The sequence below is a fragment of the Helianthus annuus genome, chromosome 2, assembly GCF_002127325.2.
Source record: "Helianthus annuus cultivar XRQ/B chromosome 2, HanXRQr2.0-SUNRISE, whole genome shotgun sequence".
Lineage (NCBI taxonomy): Eukaryota > Viridiplantae > Streptophyta > Magnoliopsida > Asterales > Asteraceae > Helianthus > Helianthus annuus.
Genome location: NC_035434.2, coordinates 25,596,305 through 25,618,239, shown reverse-complemented (window position 1 = coordinate 25,618,239; position 21,935 = coordinate 25,596,305). Strand labels below are relative to the sequence as shown.

The window sequence follows — 21,935 nt, the reverse complement described above, 5'->3', positions numbered from 1 at the left end:
CTATTATAAAATCGTAGACAAATTGAAAAAATTATAATGAACAAACAATAACAAATCAAAATAGTTAGTTGTAGATAAGGAAAAAATAATTCTCATTTTGTTATAAAAATATATACTTAAAATAATACCATTCGTTATACTTGATAAAGGTCTTCTGCCTCGTCGAACTTTAAAGAGACACAAAAAAAATGGAAGAATTAATAAAAAATTCTAGCGTAATAGTGAGCTAAGTAAGTAGGTCTAAAATAATATAAATGGACAATGAAATAATTAGTGCTATACCGTTAACAATGTCGGAGGATGTGTTTTCATTCCGGTGAACTGCGTATAAAAAAATATACATCTCTATCTATATAATCAAATAATTGAGAAGGTAAAAAAACTGTAAAACTTTAAATAACTTACCATCCTGAGTGTTTTCTTTATCAATGTCATTGTATACGGAGACAATTTTTGGTCGTTTAGGCATTGCTATGAATTTAGAAAAAGAATTGTTAAATTACATAGTTGGTATGTTGGAACACATGTTAAGTAATATTTAATCAATCATCAATAAAGATTCATATAAAAAATTTAACAAAACAATAAAGTGGTAATTGTGTACAATGGTCTATATTTTATACGGAGTGTTAAATCATAAAATTTATGTATTATATATGTATAAATATATAAATATAAAGATACATTATAATGACAGCGCACAACTTAAATGAATGATACTATGCGAAAACAAATATTGTGAAAAAAAAATACATACAGATTCAAATAAAATGCTAAATGATTAAATAACAATAGATAAAAATACAAAGTGAACAAACTAACCGAGTTGAAAGGTTGAATACCGAGGATGAAATTATCAAGGGAAAATGAGTGTTTTGATCAATTCTTATTGAATCATCCAATACGAAATGAAAGGGGGATATAGAAATCACAAATTGGAAGAAGTCTATAACAATATATAGAGATAGAATATACAAAAAATGGAAATATATTTATGTAATACGTTAATTTTAGAAGTTTTTAAATTGTAATATATGTTTCCATAAATGAATTTGCTTACCTTATATTAAAATTTTTTTTTAGGAAAATGAGATTTATAACATCTTTCCAAATAAATAAAAGATATGAACTGTGTAAATATGAAGATTGTAATTACTTACTATAATAGACATATAAAACACTAACAACATTTAAAAACTATTACAAAATAAGTCACATTAGTATCATTACAAAACATCTAAATAAAGTCAACCATGGGAAAGGACGCAAATTTTTCATGTTCATAACCACAACCACAAAAATTAATCTATTCAAAAGACTAACAAACAACTAACCAAACCATAGCTGTTTCAAACACACTTTATAGCAGTCTTCATTAGATTGAAGTTACACCGTTCAACACAATCTTCCTCTGTGAAGTTACATATGTGAAGTGCAACATGTGTCCAAACTGCAACTGGTTATCATCCATAAATTTCCTCCATCCATCCACAACGTAACGTAACGTACCACTGTTTAACTCTGTCTTTGTGTCATAAACTTCAACATCACCATTCAAGTTCTGGACAGATATAGGTTGCAATCTTTCAGACAGGCCGGCTGTCACACCCTCAAATTACCACCTAGGGAGTGTCCCTGTTAGGCGTGTGACGACTAGCAATGAGCCACCAATTACATTGAATCACAAATTAAAATGAAGTTCCATTGTTGAATAATACTGAAATCCCAATTATAAGTTATCCAAAATCATAAGTTCAGCGGAAGCATTAAGGTATCATAAGGTAAAAACGAAACAATCAAAACAAATAAGTATTCGATAAATAATTCCGTCGGTATGACCATGACCACTCTTGCTCTCCAGCCAGCAAGCCCCTATCCAATCACCTAACGACCTGCGAGCATGTAACAATTGTATTAGACAAAGCTGGCGAGTTCACAGTTTTTAGAAAACGTTTGTTACCAGTTGTATGTAAAACAGTTCACTGACAATGCAAGTAATATTGTTAATATCTCATTTCCGAACAATGACGGCTCCTGAAATACACGACTGCCCTTCCCACGTACTCCTATCTAGTACTGGGCCAGACTGGGTCATTAGTTCACCTCCGTCCTCTACAGGCACGGGGTGAGGGTGCCAAACCTAAGTAGCGCTACTAACTAATACCCGATGAGGGACTTACAAAAGATGATAGGTGAGAATATTAACCAATATACTCGTTTTTACCCAAAGACTCATCCCCCCATGGAATACCCATTGACTGTCCCCAACCACTGGGACGCATGCTCGAATGTAGTGAACTCACCTTAGATTTGCTCGGTATTTAACGAGTTACTTTACCCGTTCCAAGTTGGTCAGCCAAACCCTACCGTGGTTACCAAAGACAGTTAGTTTAGTGTTCGCATATACCACGTATTCTACGTACACATCACACAAGTAGCATATCAGTATCACACATATCCTTATACCAGTAGTAACCCCTTAATCATGCAATCATTGACTCATAACATTTAACGTAGAGTCGTGTAGTAAACGCATGGAATTCATATACAGATAAATCATGTAACATTGCATATACACTAGCATGTTGCTCACAAACATGTATCTCAGTAGTTCACACACATATGCATATCATACATTCACGTAACAACCACTTGCAAGTATCTGGATAATGAGTAATCCATATCACGGGTTCATGTTTCACGAAACACACCAGCATTTAACTTATTATTTTTCACAGTGTGCTGTCCAAAGTTACTGACTAAATTATAAGATGTGCTATTCATCCGAACGTACATCCCATACTAGTGGTCCAGCCCCAAATACGCGGCCTGTTATCATACATAGCCCAACTCAACTCAGCGGCCCACAGAGGAGTGTGCAGCCCTACACTAATGCTCGGCCCAAGTAAAGCCATTAACAAAAGTATGCATGCATGTGAATCATCTAAGCCCAAACAGTACGCTAATACTCAAATAATATACGACGAAACTCACAATATCAATCACAGATTATGGCCAACAAATCTATCCGCACTTGGGTAATAGTTATGAGCAAACATATTCGCATTTCGAAACAGATCAAGCTGTGATATTCAATCAGTTATCAATCATGATCACACTATGTTCAATAGCAGGCATTACGTAATTAATTCACCTTTAACGCTAATGTAACAATCATCGTGCCAATTTCCTTTATTCCATAACAACCGACCCACATCATCATCTAATGATCATACCCTCAACTCAACATTTAATGCAACTAATATGCTTACTGACAACAAAAAAAATAAAATAAAACATCTATGTTGATCGATTAAAGCCAGCACATGGCCGCCATTTCTAGTCAAAGTTAACAACTCATGAGGTCATTTACTTGCAATTCTATTGGACCTCAAAGACTATTGATTTATCACTTGATTATTTGGAGTTTGCAATTTCATTGGACCACTTTACTTTGACCAAGCACAAACAGTGGGTTCAAGATATCAAACAACACAATTTGTTCACAAATATGTTAGTTAAGTTCACTCACCAACAAGAATAAACAATTCAATAATAGTTAAGTACATTCCACTAACCAAGATATGATAGGACCGTGTTTAAGAACGCTGCACGAGGAGCGCTTAGGGAAACTGGACTCAAAAAGATGGTGCCTCGCTGGGAATCTTCTGCCGTTTCTTGATTAGGAGGGGGGGTTAGGGTTTGCAAAACTGATTTATATTTTTAACACACCATTTACGTAAACAAGTAATAAGAGAAAAAAGGCTTGGTTTGGTTTGGGCTTGCAAGGCCGAAGGGCAACATATAACATATCTAAATAACAATTTCGTAGTAGTGGCCGAAGAATATCTTTTGTGTGTGGGGGCCGAACTAATTCCTGTGTATATGCGGCCCAATTGAAACAAGGCCATTCTGCTAAGCAAACACATTCACACTTGATCCTTCCCATGTCACGTATAAAAATTCATGAGCGTTCAATATTTCATAACAATACACGATACTTAGGTTTTCACTAAACATCAACCCAAACGATACTTCAACTATTCATACATCTAACACGAGTTACAACGTCGACGAATTGAGAACAGAGAATTGTGAACACGCAATGCATAGAGGGGAGACCTATAATTTCGGGTTGTCACATCATCCCCAACTTGAAAGAAATTTCGTCCCGAAATTTGATAAGCAAATCCCACATGAGTGAAGTAATAAATTAAGATAAATGCGGATTTTCCTCAGGTGCCACATCATCCCCAACTTGAAAGGGAATTTCGTCCCGAAATTCGCCAATGATATCCGAAGTTGATACAACCGTTTGAACATTTGAGGGGACTAGAGCTTACTCCGATCCGGTCCACGTCTTGAGTTCCAACGAACTCTCACGATTGGAATTCGACTATGCTAACGAATCTTGATGTCCTAGTCCATGATTTCAGTAGATTCCTCAACAACTACAACGTGTCATTAACCTCAGACTCTAATAAGGGTATCACAAGCGTTTTATCGGGCAAACACTGCCTTAGATTCGAGACATAAATGATGTTATGCGTGTCACCCAATTCGTCGGGTAACTCGAGTTTGTAGACGGTGTGACCAATTCTTTCCAGAATTCTGAATAACTCAACGTTACGTAAATTAAGCTTGCCACGCTTCCCAAGCGTACCACACTCTCCCAGGGCGAGATTTTCAACATGATAAAGTCGCCTAGAGCGAGCTCCTAGTGTTTCCCTAAGCTTATCATCTTTCCTGACGGCCACTCGCGTCCGCCAACCGATTTCCGATCCAAACAATCTTCTCAAGAGTTTCGAATAGAAGTCCTGGACCTGCGATTAGATTGTCACCCACCTTAATTCAACAAGGATATGAGCGTTAATGTCCATGAAATGCCTCAAACAGAGCTGTCTAAATACTAGAATGGTAACTGCTACAGTAGAACTCAACCCAAGGTAAATGTCCTTTTATTCTTACTAAAGTCAATCACGCACATGCTCGCAGCATGTCTTCGAGTGTCAGGATGATTCGTTACTCTGTCTGGTTGTCCTACAGTGATAAGCAATGCTCATGCCTAGACGTAAGCCAAGGGTGTAGTGTATTGATTGTCATAAATCAGGTATAACTCAAAATCAAAGGTAGCAGAAGTTGGCACCTCGTGCCTAAAACCGCCTCTCTCAAAGGAACATTCACAACCCCGAAGACTCGTCTGTTTCCTTGATTGCGAGATAGTGTGCTGGTAACGCGAGACAATCAACGATCACACAGGTGATACTTGTTCCGTTTCGAGTTGTAAGTAGATTAGCGACAGAATCCATGTCAGTCTGTTCTCATTTCCATGCGGGTATTACTGGTTGCTGATAATTCACTTTGACTTTCCCACAAGTCAATTATCATTCACATATATAGCTAGGTGGGCCTTCACGCCCAATCACTAGTACGAGATTCATAGACCCTAACATCTCCCATCAAACTCAGACGACTGGAATATTAAGGTCGGTGTGCTTTGCTCAACACAAATTCCCTAAAGTTGCCGTATAACGAGACCCACGTTCGTTCCACGAGGTAGCAAATATCGTCCGACCTGCCAAAGGTTGCTTCCCCATGCCCCACATGGGTTTAACTTGTAATTTCTCTTCCTTCAGTTCTCCAGTTTGAACAGAGCGGGTCTAATCAGGTAAGTTAGAGTCGATAGTGAACTGCAAACTCATACACACTTAGGGTCCGTAGTCGAATTCATTCGAAGGTTCCATCCAGCGAGGCCATCATTTGATTAGCTCTTTCAAAACCAGGGCACACGAGAGGCTTTTGTGGTCGATCTAAGTAGTGCATTTGGTATCGCCCAAGAAACGCCTCCAATTTGATTCCAAGAACTATGTCTTCCACCGCCAGTTGTGACTCGTGCAATTCTTCTTGTAAGTCCGCTACGTAGGCTATCACCTTCTCGTGTTGCATCGACGTATAACTGAGACTCTGATTCGAACCATCATGATATACCACTAAATCACCCGCACCCTCGGGTAAGGACGATGTTTAGTGTGTTGTAGTGTTTGGATCGGAAGCTGAAAAGACGTTCTCCCATTTTGTATCTCACGAATGCACAATACCCTGCTATGCCAAGGAAGTTAAAGCTGCACTATCTTCGAAAATCCCCTGACGAATCTGCGATAGTATCAAGCGAAACCAAGAAATTGCTATATCCCCGAAGGAATCTTTGGCGTCGATCAGTTTCTAACCCAATGGATCTTAGCGAGATCCACGTGTACTCCCATTTCGTTGATTATATGACTATAAGGTACCTCTCGAATCCAGAAATTACATCAAATCAAGATTCCACGCGAAGTGGCTCCTCCCTTAGGAGCTCTAAAATAAGGTGCGAATGCCGCCCATGATGTTCCTTCCCCCTAGAAATGTCCCAAAACGTCATCAATAAACACGATCGATTCATGTGGTCCATAGAGCGGCTGGTGTGTCGATTAACTCCAGTCGCACTGGTCGCATTGCGTTCGATATGCCGTTGTGGAAACATTCCACCTTGGAATTCCATCTGATGGTAGTTCGTTCGTTAGTCATCCCTTGAATAGGAGCTTAACCCTCGCAGTTGGTCAATCGGCTGTCAATACATGGTCGAGGCGAACGGTTCTAGACTGTCGCCTTGTTCTTAATAATCTGCACACATACGAAAAGGCTTATCTTCATGAATATAATTGGCGCTCCCCAAACCGAAAAGTTGGGTCCGATAAAACTCCTGTCCAACAGCTCTTGGGGTTGATTCGATAACTCCTGTAAGTCTCCTGGCGCAAGACGATAAGGAGCACGAACGATTGAGGCTGCTCCTGGCATGAGGTCGTTTTGAAATTCTACCTGGCGTTGTGGAGGTAAACCTGATAATTCTTCCGGTAGCACATAGGGAGAAATCATGGACAATTTGATGGATCCTCGATCCTCTTTTCCGTAGCCTAACACAGCGGGGTAATCCTTCCGTGGGCACTTCCAGCCTTCATTGCTGAACTGATGCTAACCTCTGCACCACTCGTATACTTTATGACAGACGACCACTTTCTCCTCACATGGTTTGTCTACACGATATCTGGCTAACCAATCCACACTGACCCCTGCATCAAAACTATCAAGAGTTTTAGAAGGTCGATGTCGTACACTTGTCCCACAAGGTCGAGTTTGCATCCCAACAAACACATGTAGTTTCAATTGACTTGACATCAGCCGATTCCACCACAGGTTCAGATTCAAGGAGCATCAGGGTTAGATAGAACAGAGACGAAGCGACTAGCTACTCATACTAGCTACCACGTTGCTAAAATCCTGGCGTCGCCCACGCCAATCCTGAATGCTCTTCCACGAACACCACTTCTAGTGTTGTTGTTTTCGCTACGAGAATTCTCGGTACTGTCGTCATCCCCTTGGTTGTTGTCACCTTGACTTAACACAGTCAATCCTTGTCGATGTCACCTTCGTTTCCATACTGTAAGCTACGATCACGGGTACCTTGATGTTGCCGCGACTGTTGCCTCTAATCTCATTGCCTCTAACGGTGTCCTGCGTCCCTTCACTAACAAGGTCCGTCTTTTCACATTCCGTGCCACGTCCTAAGGCACTACTCATGGTGCGGGCAGTTACACAGTCCGCTCTACAGTCAATCGTCATCGATTTTGTCCCGATTGGTTCGTATGAGTCGACTCCCATGAGTCGCTGACTGGGGTCAAGGATTCGATTAGAGTTAAATCGCTGTTGTTCGTTGCCGGTAACTAGGGTTGTTCAAATGCTGAAGTCGGTAAGGTACTACGTTTACCCTCTTGTCCATCGTTCTTGCAACTTGCAAGTTGACTGAGTATTACATAGTATGTCGCGAGAGTGTTGCAAAAGTGATCGCACTTCAGGATCTAAGACGTGAACACATTGAGTTCCAACCAACAAAGAGAAGTGAGAAGGTTATTGACCAAACATTCAACGCTGCGACATCCAACTCAGGGATGTTCGTACAAGCACCTAACATTCTACACAGTTCGCTAGGCGTTCAGATAGGTGTTCAGGTAATACTTGATAGCATCAAGATTCGTAAGAGTTCAGAAAGGAGTGAAAAGATCATGTTCGAGTAGGAGACAATCACTATTATGACTCCTGTAGACTGTTGAGTTCTAACATAACATCAATTAATAGAGCAGAACCCCTCTCACACTCATTAAGCCTCACTGGGACTCACATGCATCCCACATTATTATTATGTGTGCACCCATAATAATAAGGCAATTTGCATGCTTATCTCAGTGCCTCTTAACTCGCGCTAAAAAGGTTCCCCGAATTCGAGCAATGAGACAGATGACGCCACAACATAGATCATGAAAGTTCAAGAAGAGTCGCACTCTTAAAACACGTAACATGGGTTGGTAACATAGAAGTTCATACTGCAGTGCTAAGTGTACATTCACGTGTGATGTTATTCATAAGCAAACACTAGATATACTATGCAGTAGTAACGAGAAACGAACCTTGCAGTCTGGAGCTGAGTGTCATGGTCGATTTCGGTACTGTTCGGTTATAGTCTGGTTTTATAAAAACGCTTTAAAACCAAGTTCACTATAACCAGTGGCTCTGATACCAAACTGTCACACCCTCAAATTACCACCTAGGGAGTGTCCCTGTTAGGCGTGTGACGACTAGCAATGAGCCACCAATTACATTGAATCACAAATTAAAATGAAGTTCCATTGTTGAATAATACTGAAATCCCAATTATAAGTTATCCAAAATCATAAGTTCAGCGGAAGCATTAAGGTATCATAAGGTAAAAACGAAACAATCAAAACAAATAAGTATTCGATAAATAATTCCGTCGGTATGACCATGACCACTCTTGCTCTCCAGCCAGCAAGCCCCTATCCAATCACCTAACGACCTGCGAGCATGTAACAAGTGTATTAGACAAAGCTGGCGAGTTCACAGTTTTTAGAAAACGTTTGTTACCAGTTGTATGTAAAACAGTTCACTGACAATGCAAGTAATATTGTTAATATCTCATTTCCGAACAATGACGGCTCCTGAAATACACGACTGCCCTTCCCACGTACTCCTATCTAGTACTGGGCCAGACTGGGTCATTAGTTCACCTCCGTCCTCTACAGGCACGGGGTGAGGGTGCCAAACCTAAGTAGCGCTACTAACTAATACCCGATGAGGGACTTACAAAAGATGATAGGTGAGAATATTAACCAATATACTCGTTTTTACCCAAAGACTCATCCCCCCATGGAATACCCATTGACTGTCCCCAACCACTGGGACGCATGCTCGAATGTAGTGAACTCACCTTAGATTTGCTCGGTATTTAACGAGTTACTTTACCCGTTCCAAGTTGGTCAGCCAAACCCTACCGTGGTTACCAAAGACAGTTAGTTTAGTGTTCGCATATACCACGTATTCTACGTACACATCACACAAGTAGCATATCAGTATCACACATATCCTTATACCAGTAGTAACCCCTTAATCATGCAATCATTGACTCATAACATTTAACGTAGAGTCGTGTAGTAAATGCATGGAATTCATATACAGATAAATCATGTAACATTGCATATACACTAGCATGTTGCTCACAAACATGTATCTCAGTAGTTCACACACATATGCATATCATACATTCACGTAACAACCACTTGCAAGTATCTGGATAATGAGTAATCCATATCACGGGTTCATGTTTCACGAAACACACCAGCATTTAACTTATTATTTTTCACAGTGTGCTGTCCAAAGTTACTGACTAAATTATAAGATGTGCTATTCATCCGAACGTACATCCCATACTAGTGGTCCAGCCCCAAATACGCGGCCTGTTATCATACATAGCCCAACTCAACTCAGCGGCCCACAGAGGAGTGTGCAGCCCTACACTAATGCTCGGCCCAAGTAAAGCCATTAACAAAAGTATGCATGCATGTGAATCATCTAAGCCCAAACAGTACGCTAATACTCAAATAATATACGACGAAACTCACAATATCAATCACAGATTATGGCCAACAAATCTATCCGCACTTGGGTAATAGTTATGAGCAAACATATTCGCATTTCGAAACAGATCAAGTTGTGATATTCAATCAGTTATCAATCATGATCACACTATGTTCAATAGCAGGCATTACGTAATTAATTCACCTTTAACGCTAATGTAACAATCATCGTGCCAATTTCCTTTATTCCATAACAACCGACCCACATCATCATCTAATGATCATACCCTCAACTCAACATTTAATGCAACTAATATGCTTACTGACAACAAAAAAAATAAAATAAAACATCTATGTTGATCGATTAAAGCCAGCACATGGCCGCCATTTCTAGTCAAAGTTAACAACTCATGAGGTCATTTACTTGCAATTCTATTGGACCTCAAAGACTATTGATTTATCACTTGATTATTTGGAGTTTGCAATTTCATTGGACCACTTTACTTTGACCAAGCACAAACAGTGGGTTCAAGATATCAAACAACACAATTTGTTCACAAATATGTTAGTTAAGTTCACTCACCAACAAGAATAAACAATTCAATAATAGTTAAGTACATTCCACTAACCAAGATATGATAGGACCGTGTTTAAGAACGCTGCACGAGGAGCGCTTAGGGAAACTGGACTCAAAAAGATGGTGCCTCGCTGGGAATCTTCTGCCGTTTCTTGATTAGGAGGGGGGTTAGGGTTTGCAAAACTGATTTATATTTTTAACACACCATTTACGTAAACAAGTAATAAGAGAAAAAAGGCTTGGTTTGGTTTGGGCTTGCAAGGCCGAAGGGCAACATATAACATATCTAAATAACAATTTCGTAGTAGTGGCCGAAGAATATCTTTTGTGTGTGGGGGCCGAACTAATTCCTGTGTATATGCGGCCCAATTGAAACAAGGCCATTCTGCTAAGCAAACACATTCACACTTGATCCTTCCCATGTCACGTATAAAAATTCATGAGCGTTCAATATTTCATAACAATACACGATACTTAGGTTTTCACTAAACATCAACCCAAACGATACTTCAACTATTCATACATCTAACACGAGTTACAACGTCGACGAATTGAGAACAGAGAATTGTGAACACGCAATGCATAGAGGGGAGACCTATAATTTCGGGTTGTCACACCGGCTCTGTTAACAACCTCAACCGGAAGCCGCTAAATGCGTTGAAAGAAAAAAAACTATAAGCAAATATAAACAATTATAAAATTTTTAATGGTTGATCAGGTATAAAAGAAAAAGTACCAGCCTATATTCAGCTTTACGGCTAAAGTCGAAATATTCTGGATCAATGCCGATACGGGAAACTTTGTTTGCATTCCTTGAAACCTTCTTTGGATGCTACACATTTTTAACAACAGTTAAGCATTTCTTTGCCTTTTATAAGGAAAATAATGTACAATACAAACAGATATTAGTACACTTAAAATAAAATACATAAAATATTTAATACCTTGACAGTTTGATCAGATGTTGTATAACGTTTTCGGCCTTTGAATTGTTTGTTGAAATTATCAACTGTGACGGATCGGTCGACAGAAAGTTTACCTTTTCCCTTTCCTTTGACATGTTGTGAAATAATAGAGTTAGCACATGAAATATTTTACATCTTATATGTTTTTTAAATTTAAAGCAAAAATTTGTCAGCATCAAATTACATATACAAAATGTACTAATTTTTAAGAAAAAAAAAGGAAAAAAATACATCCAAGACTCACTTTCTAATTGATCTAATAAAGTTGGAGGTTATTTTTCAGACATAATAAAGTTGTTAAATTAATTGTACATTGTCATGTTTATTTAATTAATATTTGACTTGTAAACCAAAGAAATAAACAATGAAGTTCCAACAACTCGAATACAACTTTTATGATGATTGAAACTATTCCATGGTATTACTGATAAGGCAAATTGATTAAACTATGTGTTTGTACAAACAAACAAACAAAAAAACCATTGATTTATTATCAGTACTAATGTTCGTATGGGTTAATTGTAGGTTGAATTAAAAAAATTGAGTTATAATAGGCAGATGTCATAAATAAATTAATATAACAATATAATAGAGTCTGTAAACTTACATCTTGTCTTGTCGTGAAATGTAAACCATCACCTACTTTCAACGTCTCTTTAACATGAACCTTCTTCGGTGTACTTGACGGGAATGTTGCTGATGGACTTTTAACAGATGTGGGCTGGTTATCATCTACCTCTATGTCCTGAATAAATCATATTAAAAAAAGATTAAAAGAAGAATAAAAATGGATACAAAGTATAATACCTAATAGATTCGAACCTTAAAAAGCGCTTTATCGTAATCGGCCCTAGAGATCTGAATTACATCATCATCATCATCATCATCATCATCATCATCATCAAATTCAACCTTCTTGCTCAACCTTATCTCAACCTCGTCTCGATACACCGTTAAATCAAACATAACATCATTAAGTTTTTCAAAAACCAATAAATCATCTTCCTGAACGCCAAGATCGTTGCAAAGTTGAGTCCAACCTTGTGAAAATACATAGTTTGAATTAACCTTACTTGTTGACACCGTCCACGGAGAACCCTTATAATTAACTTCATATGAGCCAGCCATTACATCGTCTCCAAAACATTGTTGAACAAATGAATCTTCAATGATCTACATAATATGAAACATAACAAATTGAATGTTGACTATGTACGGTAGATTATAAAAAGTGAAATACATGTTAAATATAAAGTTTAAGGAAAATTAAATGAGATTACGTACCATAAAACCCAATCTTAGATGACGATTAATCGTGAAATAAGATTGCTCACAGACGCCATTAACAAAAGATGAAAGATAGAGACCAAAATGGTTCATGGGACAAAATGTCAGGAGACAATCCTTCTGAAGTTTGAGATCTGAAACAACTGTTTCCCAGCCGTCAGTTAAGACTGGCATACGTTTTAATCGTTTCAACATTACGACCCAAATTTTCCCACTTGAGTGATATATATGCATCTTCCTATCGGCCCAATCCTCTCCGTAGAATTGAGTAACAAAGCTGATAGGTACATCCTGTATATATATTAATATTAATATTAACTATATTTAGTATTATAAGTTTCAAATAACAAAATTATAAATTATATTACTCTAAAAGCGGAATTATAGATTACATAAAGAATACTTACTAAACTCAATGAGGATGGGTTTAGAAGATACTTTACAAATGAAGTATACATTTTGAAACCTGCAACAATAATTATTTTCAAATTCTAGTACTTTACCAAACACTAATATATACAGTATACAACAAAAAAACAATATATACATACCAAAAACAATATATACATACCACTGATTGGACTACAAAAAATGACGACTAAAATAATGAAAAACCCAAAGTTATATGCTTAACAAATTAAAATTTTATATGAATATACATACAATATTATAAATAAATTTAATGCATCAGCAATTTAAAGTTTTAATACCAGTATCTCTCTAATTTTAAGTAAATTATTAAATACAGATTCATCAACAAACGTTTATGAAAGATTTAGGATCGGTATATAAACACCTTTTGAACATAGCATAACAAAACTAAACTACAACACTATTTTTCAAACAATTAAAGACTCAATCTTACAAAAAACAACAATATTAATGGTTAACTTTAGAAGTACATCAATGTAGTGGTATAAAATCAAAGATATAAACGATTAAAAGTAAAGTTTATGACTGATCACAGGAACATAAATGTTGTTACCTTTAAGTGAAGATTCGAAGCCCTAGTTTCGGTTGCCGGAAACCTAAAAGAAGGATGATTCCGGCGATAATCCGATGATAAGTTCCGGTCGCCGATTTGCTTTCTCCTTGGGATGATAAGAATGATAAGAAGGATGATTTGATGGTAGAGTATGGTAAGGACAATGTCCTTATTTAGAACCGCCATAATGAAATGTTACATATACATCCCCTATAGTTTGATTTCTGACAAAAATAAATTGGATTTAAACATAAATTACCACAACAACCTTTTATGTTCCACTAATGGTTAATATAGTGTTACCATGTATTTTTTAACCATACAATGAAGAGGGTCAGTTGAAATCAGCTAAGTAATTGTGGTAATTCCTTGGTAAAATATGTATATAAAAATAATAGTATAAACAATATATATTTTATTTTAATTAATATATATATTTAGAAATAATTTATGGTAACTGTATATTAAAAAATTGATAATGTATTAACTACATTCCTTAAATATATTACATTACATGTATAATTAAATTGAATTCAAATATCAACCAATAATTAAATTTTACGTTTTATTTACATAAAATAACAAATAATATTAAAATTTTATATAATAAAAAAATATTGATATCTAAGTGTGCCATATTAACGAATTATCATATTGGGTACTAAATTTTAAGTAAGATTCATTATTTAAATAACGGATTATTTTTTTTATTAATTAAATAACGTAAAAAGTTGTTATCTTATTACTGTGTAATTTTTTCTAAATACTGATTAATACATACGTAAATATTAAATCATACGTTCTTAAAATGAGTTATGTTACACAAAATGATATTAGTTCTTATATTTTAAATAAAAATATCAATACTCAAACGATATATTATTAAAATGTTAGTTACCAAAAAGAATAATGATGTCATATGTATAAGAAACAAAAAGTGGGATTAGAAAAATAAATTAGCAAAATAACAATTGATATTCAAAACAAACAACTAAACAATAAGACAATCATGTTCATAAAAATCAACCACACAGTTAAAACCATTGTCAAAATAAACAAAAATAGCCAAATACTTAAGAAAAAACAGCCGATGATATCAAATGTTCGAATTATAGGTGACTACTTTTCTTTCTTTGGAATTAGAAGAACTGCATCCACACCACCATCTTTACGCGACTTCGACGAAGACTGCGAAGATACATCATCCACGTCATACACGGTATCCAAATTGCGCTTCAAGTCACGCTCGTTGCTCGTATCAAAGTCAGCATCCTTCTGATCAAACGATGTTGTAAAGCCAACTTTAAACACATTTGAGCAAGGGGTTACATCGTCTCCCGTTTGGGATATAGAATCCTAGTAAAATAAAATAAATAAATAGGTATGAGTTATAAACATACATTTAACATATAATGAGTTAAAGTTGAATCATAGATAAGGTAAAGGATACTAAACCTTAACAGGCAAATCATCATTACGATTTGAATCGGATGGTTCGACATTGACGGCTTCCTCATCAATAGGCTGATTTTTTAAATTTTTTTAAGTTAAAAACATATATGATATTAATTAGTAGTTAAACATTGTTGGAAAATTGTAATAATAGTATAAAGGTGAATTGGAATAAATTTACCTGAATAGTGTCAAAATGTTTATCAAGCTCGGACAAAACAACCGGGTTATCAGTCATCTTGGAGACTGAGTATCCATCAGACTTCTTGCTGATGTTAAAAGAAGAAACAACAATCTTGAAGGCAAACTTCATATTGAGTAATGAATTTAGCTCCTTTGGAAAGCTTCCTTCATTTGCTAACTGTTGAAAAATAAAATATAATTAATATTTTTAAAATAAACACAATTATGATAAAATTGATATGAAAAATAATATAAATATGAGAAGATGAGAAGTGTATATTCTTTCATTTATCAATCATATATATATATACAATGATGTAGTCAAATGTAACTGAGAATTTATGTAGTCAAATGTAACTGAAACATTATGTAGTCAAATGTAACTGAAACCATGATAATTTAGGAGGAGAATTAGGAGGGAATATATCTGTATTTATAACACTCCCCCTCAGATATATATTATTATTTATTATACACAATTAATAACATACTTCAGGATGATATTAAATAGATACTTCAGGACCTATATAATAAACTGATACTACTGGATCAGTTGTACTGCCTCATTAAAAACCTTACTAAGAAAACCCATTGGGACAAAACTTAGTTAAGGGAAAAAGAGTACAGTGTGTATAATTCTCCCCCTGAATTCAACAAACATCTTTCAATCTACGGAGACGGATCTTGTGTGATAGTTGCTCGATAGTGTTTCTTGATAAAGATTTTGTGAGTAACGTGAATAGGTCAGCTAAATTTTCACTTGACTTGATTTGGCAAACATCAATTTCCCCTTCTTTCTACAAGTCATATGTTGAGAAGAATTTTGGTGAAATATGCTTTGTTCGATCACCCTTGATGTAACCTTCTTTGATCTAAGCTATGCAAGCAGCATTGTCTTCATAAATAATTGTCGGCTCCTTCTTGATCTGTTCTAATCCCCATGCTTCTTGTATGTGAGTAATCATTGATCTCAACCACACACATTTTCGACCAGCCTCATATAGTGCAATTAGTTCGGCATGATTTGATGACGTTGCTGTAAGTGTTTGCATAGTTGACTTCCAAGAAATTGTTGTGCCACCATATGTGAATAAACCTGTTTGAGATTTTTCTTTATGTGGATCTGATAGATATCCAGCATTAGCATACCCAACAAGCTGGGACTTTTGATCTTTCTTGTAGAAAAGACCTAAGTCTTGTGTCCCGCAAATATATCGGAATATGTGTTTTATTCCATTCCAGTGTCTACGTGTTGGGTTTGAACTGTATCTCGCTAGTACATGTACCGAGTCTCGTGTTATTTGCAAGATACATAAGCGCACCGATCGCACTTAAGTACGGTACTTCTGGACCAAGTACTTCTTCGCCTTCTTCTTGAGGGCGGTAAGGGTCCTTTTGAGGATCTAGCGGTCGAACAACCATGGGTATGCTAAAAGGATGAGCTTTATCCATATTACAACGTACTAACATCTTCTGGATGTAATTTGACTGATGTATGAATGTACCGTTGCGCAAATGCTCGAACTGCAGGCATTACAACGTACTAACATCTTCTGGATGTAATTTGACTGATGTATGAATGTACCGTTGCGCAAATGCTCGAACTGCAGGCCGAGACATAATTTTGTTGTGCCAAGGTCTTTCATCTCGAATTCTCTCTTTAATATATTAGCAGTTTTTTTTTTTTATCTCTTCAGGAGCTCCAATGATGTTTATATCATCCACGTAGACTGCTATTATAGTGAATTTTGAGAGTGATCTTTTTATAAAAACACATGGAATGATTACATCAGACTTGTATCCTTCTTTTTCAAGATATTCACTAAGCCGATTGTACCACATACGGCCAGATTGTTTAAGACCATATAAAGATCTTTTTAGCTTAATAACACACATGTCTCGAGGTATTGATTTTAATGCTTCCGGCATTTTTAATCCTTTAGGGATTTTCATGTAGGTGTCATTTTCTAGTGTCCCGTACAAGTATGCAGTGACGACATCCATAAGTCTCATTTGAAGTCCTTCTGAGATTGCAAGGCCAATTAGAAATCTAAGGGTTATCGCATCCACTACAGGGGAATACGTTTCCTCATAATCAACTCCTGGGATTTGGGAAAATCCTTGTGCTACAAGACGTGCCTTGTATCGTACAATCTCATTCCTTTCATTTCTTTTTATAGTAAACACCCATTTATAACCTACTGGTTTGACGTCTATGGGTGTTCGGACTACAGGTCCGAAAACATTTCGCTTTTCAAGCGAACCTACCTCAGCCTTTATGGCCTCTTGCCATTTTGGCCAATCAACTCTGTGCATGCACTCTTCTAGAGTTTTAGGTATGTAATCATTTTCATTGATTATATTTGTTGCTATAGCATATGCGAACATATCATTAACACGTGTTTCATTTCGGTTCCATATTGTACTATTTTGTACATAATTGATAGAGATCTCGTTTTCGTTTAGTACCAGTGCGTCTTCTGGATTTTCATTTTCCTTTGGAGTTATATTTGTCTCTTCTGGGACATTTACCTCTTCTAGAGTTTCATTTACTAAATTTTCACCAACTGATTTATTCTGCTCTTTTCGCTTACGTGGGTTTTTATCTTTGGAACCTATTGGTCTCCCACGTTTTCTTTGTATGGTAATCGCTTCTGGGATTACTTCAATTCGAGCAGGTGCATTTGATGCTGGTATATGTGACTTTGTCACCCTATTTGTGTCTGTGAATGCATCTGATAATTCATTTGCGATTCTTTGCAAATGTATAATCTTTCGGACTTCAGATTCACTTTGACCACTTCAGGGGTCGAGATTTGATAATGATGATGCATTCCATGTTAACTCTTGTGTTACCAGTCTTTCTTTAGTCTTATCTCCCCCCTAAGACTGGGAATACTGTCTCATTAAACTGACAGTCAGCAAAGCGTGCTGTAAACATGTCACCCGTTAATGGTTCTAAAAATTTAATAATAGAAGGGGCATTAAAACCAATGTAAATCCCCAGCCTTCTCTGTGGTCCCATTATGGTATGTTGTGGTGGCGATATTGGTACATATACCGCACAACCAAATATTTTGAGGTGGGACAGATTTGGTTCTCTTCCGGAGACCAGTTGTAATGGGGAGTATTCATGGTCGGCAGTTGGTCTTAATCGGATTAATGCAGCAACATGTAGAATAGCATGCCCCCATGCAGAAGATGGCAATTTGCATCTCATTAGGACAGGTCTAGCGATTATTTGTAATCGTTTAATTAATGATTCAGCTAAACCATTTTGTGTATGAACATGAGCTACTGGATGTTCAACCTTTATCCCAATCGACATACAATAATCGTTAAAAGCTTGGGATGTGAATTCTCCTGCATTATCCACTCGTATGGTTTTAATTGGATTTTCAGGGAAATGAGCTCTCAACTGTATGATTTGCGTTAATAGTCGGGCAAACGCTACATTTCGGGTAGCTATTTCATATTTTTGAGAATAGTGTTAGTACTACCACTATCTACCAGACATTCATCACCAATAATAGCTCTACTGGAGCTAGCATGCATATTTCTTCAGGAAATAAATAAATAAATAAAAATTAATGCAAAGGAGTAAAAATAAAACATTGCAAAAGTTTCAAACCAAACCAAATACCAAGGTCACAATGTGAAAAGTAAAATATAAAAGATACGTTAAATATGTTTAAACATCACGAACATTTTCAATGAAATCGCATGCATCCAAATGAACGTCTGATATCGTGGGTGAAGGTGCATTCTCAATCAGATTAGTTTCAGCATTCTTTCCTTTTTCTTTCATCATGCGTTGATATGCCTCAACGAGGTGTTTAGGGGTGTGACATGTGCGGGACCAATGATTTGACATTCCACATTTATAACATATATTGTTTTGGCTCTCGCCGGTTCTCCCTCTAGGAGGTCGTCCCGTGTTTTGTCGGCTCGATTCGCCACCACTAGATTTAGAATTTTGAGATTCTCTTCGCCATGTATTGCTCCGTCCACGACCACGCCCGCGACCGCGACCGCGACCTCTCCCACGTCCGCTTTGATAATTTGCCGCATTGGCTTCTGGCAATGGGCTTGCACCGACTGGTCGCGCTTGATGATTTTGTAGTAGGAGCTTGTTGTTTTGCTCCGCGACCAACAAACATGATATTAATTCAGAATATTTTGTAAATTTACGTTCCCTATACTGCTGCGACAGGAGCATGTTTGATGCATGGAACGTTGAGAAAGTTTTCTCAAGCATGTCTTCGTCGGTTATTTTTTCACCACATAATTTAAGCTCAGAGGTGATGCGGAAAAGAGCAGAGTTGTACTCGCTAACACTTTTATAATCTTGTAGCCTCAAATGAAGCCATTCATAGCGAGCTTTAGGGAGCAAGACCAGCTTCTGGTGGTCAAATCTTTCTTTGATATTTTTCCACAACTCGAGAGGGTCCTCAACAGTAAGATACTCCCTCTTCAAGTCTTCGTGAAGATGGTGACGAAGGAATATCATGGCCTTAGCCTTATCTTGAGCGGAGGTTTGATTCTCATCATTGATTGTCGCACCTAGATTATTTGCTGTCAGATGAATTTTCGCATCAAGAGTCCATGGGAGGTAGTTATTTCCCGAGATGTCAAGGGCGACGAATTCGAGTTTTGATAAGTTCGACATTTTGTCTACAAAGGAAAAAGACATGCATTTAATAACAAGCATGTGTATATAATGGATACCATAGGAGAACTTCGGGTTCTTTATAAGCAGACAGTTTTCATATGTAGTTATAAGTTTGTATTTTTTTTTTTTAATGAGTTTGTTATTCGCCATAAAAACCGTTAAACAGAACGGTTATTATCATTTATAAGACTAAAAAAAAAAAAAGGATTAAAGTTGCCATAAAAACCGTTAAACAGAACGGTTTCTTTTTTTTTTAAACGTATATAATTGGTTTTGAGGTGTTAGTCAAAATCTAAATTTCAAATACAATAAAACAACATTTGTTGTTTGTGATTTGACTGAAAGGTTTAAAACATAAACCTTAAATTTCATTTTTTTTTTTTTTTTTTTTTATGCTTCACGTGAAAATCCATAATTAATACGTGAATAATCACTGGCTAATGTGTAGTACAAAGTTGCCGTTAAAAAATGTGTAATACAAAGCCTAATAAATGCCATACTGTTGTTTTTGTTATGAATGAAATGAAATATTGAATATTAATAATAATAAAATAGTGGATCCAGCTGTAATCCATATTCCCAAAGAAAGAGAATACAAGTTCAAAACCATGTTCCAACAAAGAAAGAGGGAAACAGGAGCAATAAAAGAAAACCCTTCTTTCTCTAGAAAATCATGTTCCCAATAAAAATAATGATTCAAATTCAAAACCATGTACATAAAAAGTCTGCAAGTATTTTGTGTAAATATCGATTGAGAGAAACAAAGGAAAAAGGAGAAGAAGGAACCAAAATTTGCAAGTATATGGAAGAAAAAAAAAACAATTCGCCGGAAATCGTCGGGAAGAGTGTTCCGGTTCCCTTCCGCACTGTCGACTTTGATTTTTTTTTTTTTTTTTTTTTTTTTTTTTTTTTTTTACGGTCGGCGGTTGAGGACAATCGCCGGAGAAAGATTTTCAGGTCAGAAGTTGTATGCACAATGTGATGTTGGGTTTTTTTTTTTTCAGTTGTTTACGGTGCGGTGGCAGTGACCGTTTTTTTTCTCTAAATTTGTATTGGTAAGAACGGATCAAAGGAAATACCTATTCCTATTTTGTTCTAAAATCCAGAAAGACAGTTGTGGATAAAAAAAAAAAATCATGTTCTGGGTATTCGAAAGACCCAGATCAAAAAAACATAAGTCTTTTGTTCCAAAGGATTAGATTTATAATTTAATTCGAAAATCATTTAAAAAAATGTTAGTATCCTTTCTGTCTCTTTCTGTTTGTGTGTGAAAAAGGATGTTACAGTATATGAAAAAAAAAAAAATCCTTTACCGATTACCGGTTTGTAAATCAAAATTTATTTGTATCCTTCGGATATATACTGTATAAAGACTTGAAAACACATTGTAAACATTATGATGACGTGTACCTGGATGTATGAGCCGAAGATGTTCGGAATCACAAAACAGAAACAGAGTGATGAATATGTGTTGTTGGCCGGCGACGGGAAAACGGCTACAAATTCTTGTGATTGATCTCAGATTTCCGATAAATCTCAGTTTGTTAGAGCCTCGTGCTGATAACGTGATATGAAAAATAATATAAATATGAGAAGATGAGAAGTGTATATTCTTTCATTTATCAATCATATATATATATACAATGATGTAGTCAAATGTAACTGAGAATTTATGTAGTCAAATGTAACTGAAACATTATGTAGTCAAATGTAACTGAAACCATGATAATTTAGGAGGAGAATTAGGAGGGAATATATCTGTATTTATAACAAAAATGAATTATTTACTACATACTTCAATGTTGTTGTCTAAAAGCTGATTAGCATTAACCTTCAAAAGCTTTGTCACCTC

The 21,935-nt window shown here is 36.3% G+C and overlaps 2 protein-coding genes across 2 annotated transcripts; both read right to left on the bottom strand.

Moving 5' to 3' along the window:
* Positions 1-14,742: 14,742 nt before the first annotated feature.
* Positions 14,743-21,647, bottom strand: LOC110902768. The gene is made up of 4 exons (XM_022149180.2): positions 21,494-21,647; positions 15,410-15,589; positions 15,232-15,300; positions 14,743-15,132 (listed from the first exon to the last, which is right to left on the bottom strand). Exons 2-4 carry the CDS (start codon positions 15,539-15,541, stop codon positions 14,896-14,898), a joined length of 438 nt encoding a protein of 145 aa, XP_022004872.1. The 5' UTR covers positions 15,542-15,589; positions 21,494-21,647; the 3' UTR covers positions 14,743-14,895.
* LOC110913036 lies at positions 19,103-20,080 on the bottom strand. Its single transcript, XM_022157903.2, has one exon. It carries the CDS (start codon positions 20,078-20,080, stop codon positions 19,103-19,105), a length of 978 nt encoding a protein of 325 aa, XP_022013595.1.
* Positions 21,648-21,935: the final 288 nt, after the last annotated feature.

Coding starts and splice junctions, on each gene's coding strand:
- LOC110902768 (XM_022149180.2), bottom strand. CDS start 15,541: ATGAAGTTTGCCTTCAAGATTGTTGTTTCTTCTTTTAACATCAGCAAG. Junction 15,301..15,409: donor AACATTTTGACACTATTCAG/GTAAATTTATTC, acceptor TTAAAAAATCAG/CCTATTGATGAGGAAGCCGT. Junction 15,133..15,231: donor ATGATGATTTGCCTGTTAAG/GTTTAGTATCCT, acceptor TTATTTTACTAG/GATTCTATATCCCAAACGGG.
- LOC110913036 (XM_022157903.2), bottom strand. CDS start 20,080: ATGTCGAACTTATCAAAACTCGAATTCGTCGCCCTTGACATCTCGGGA.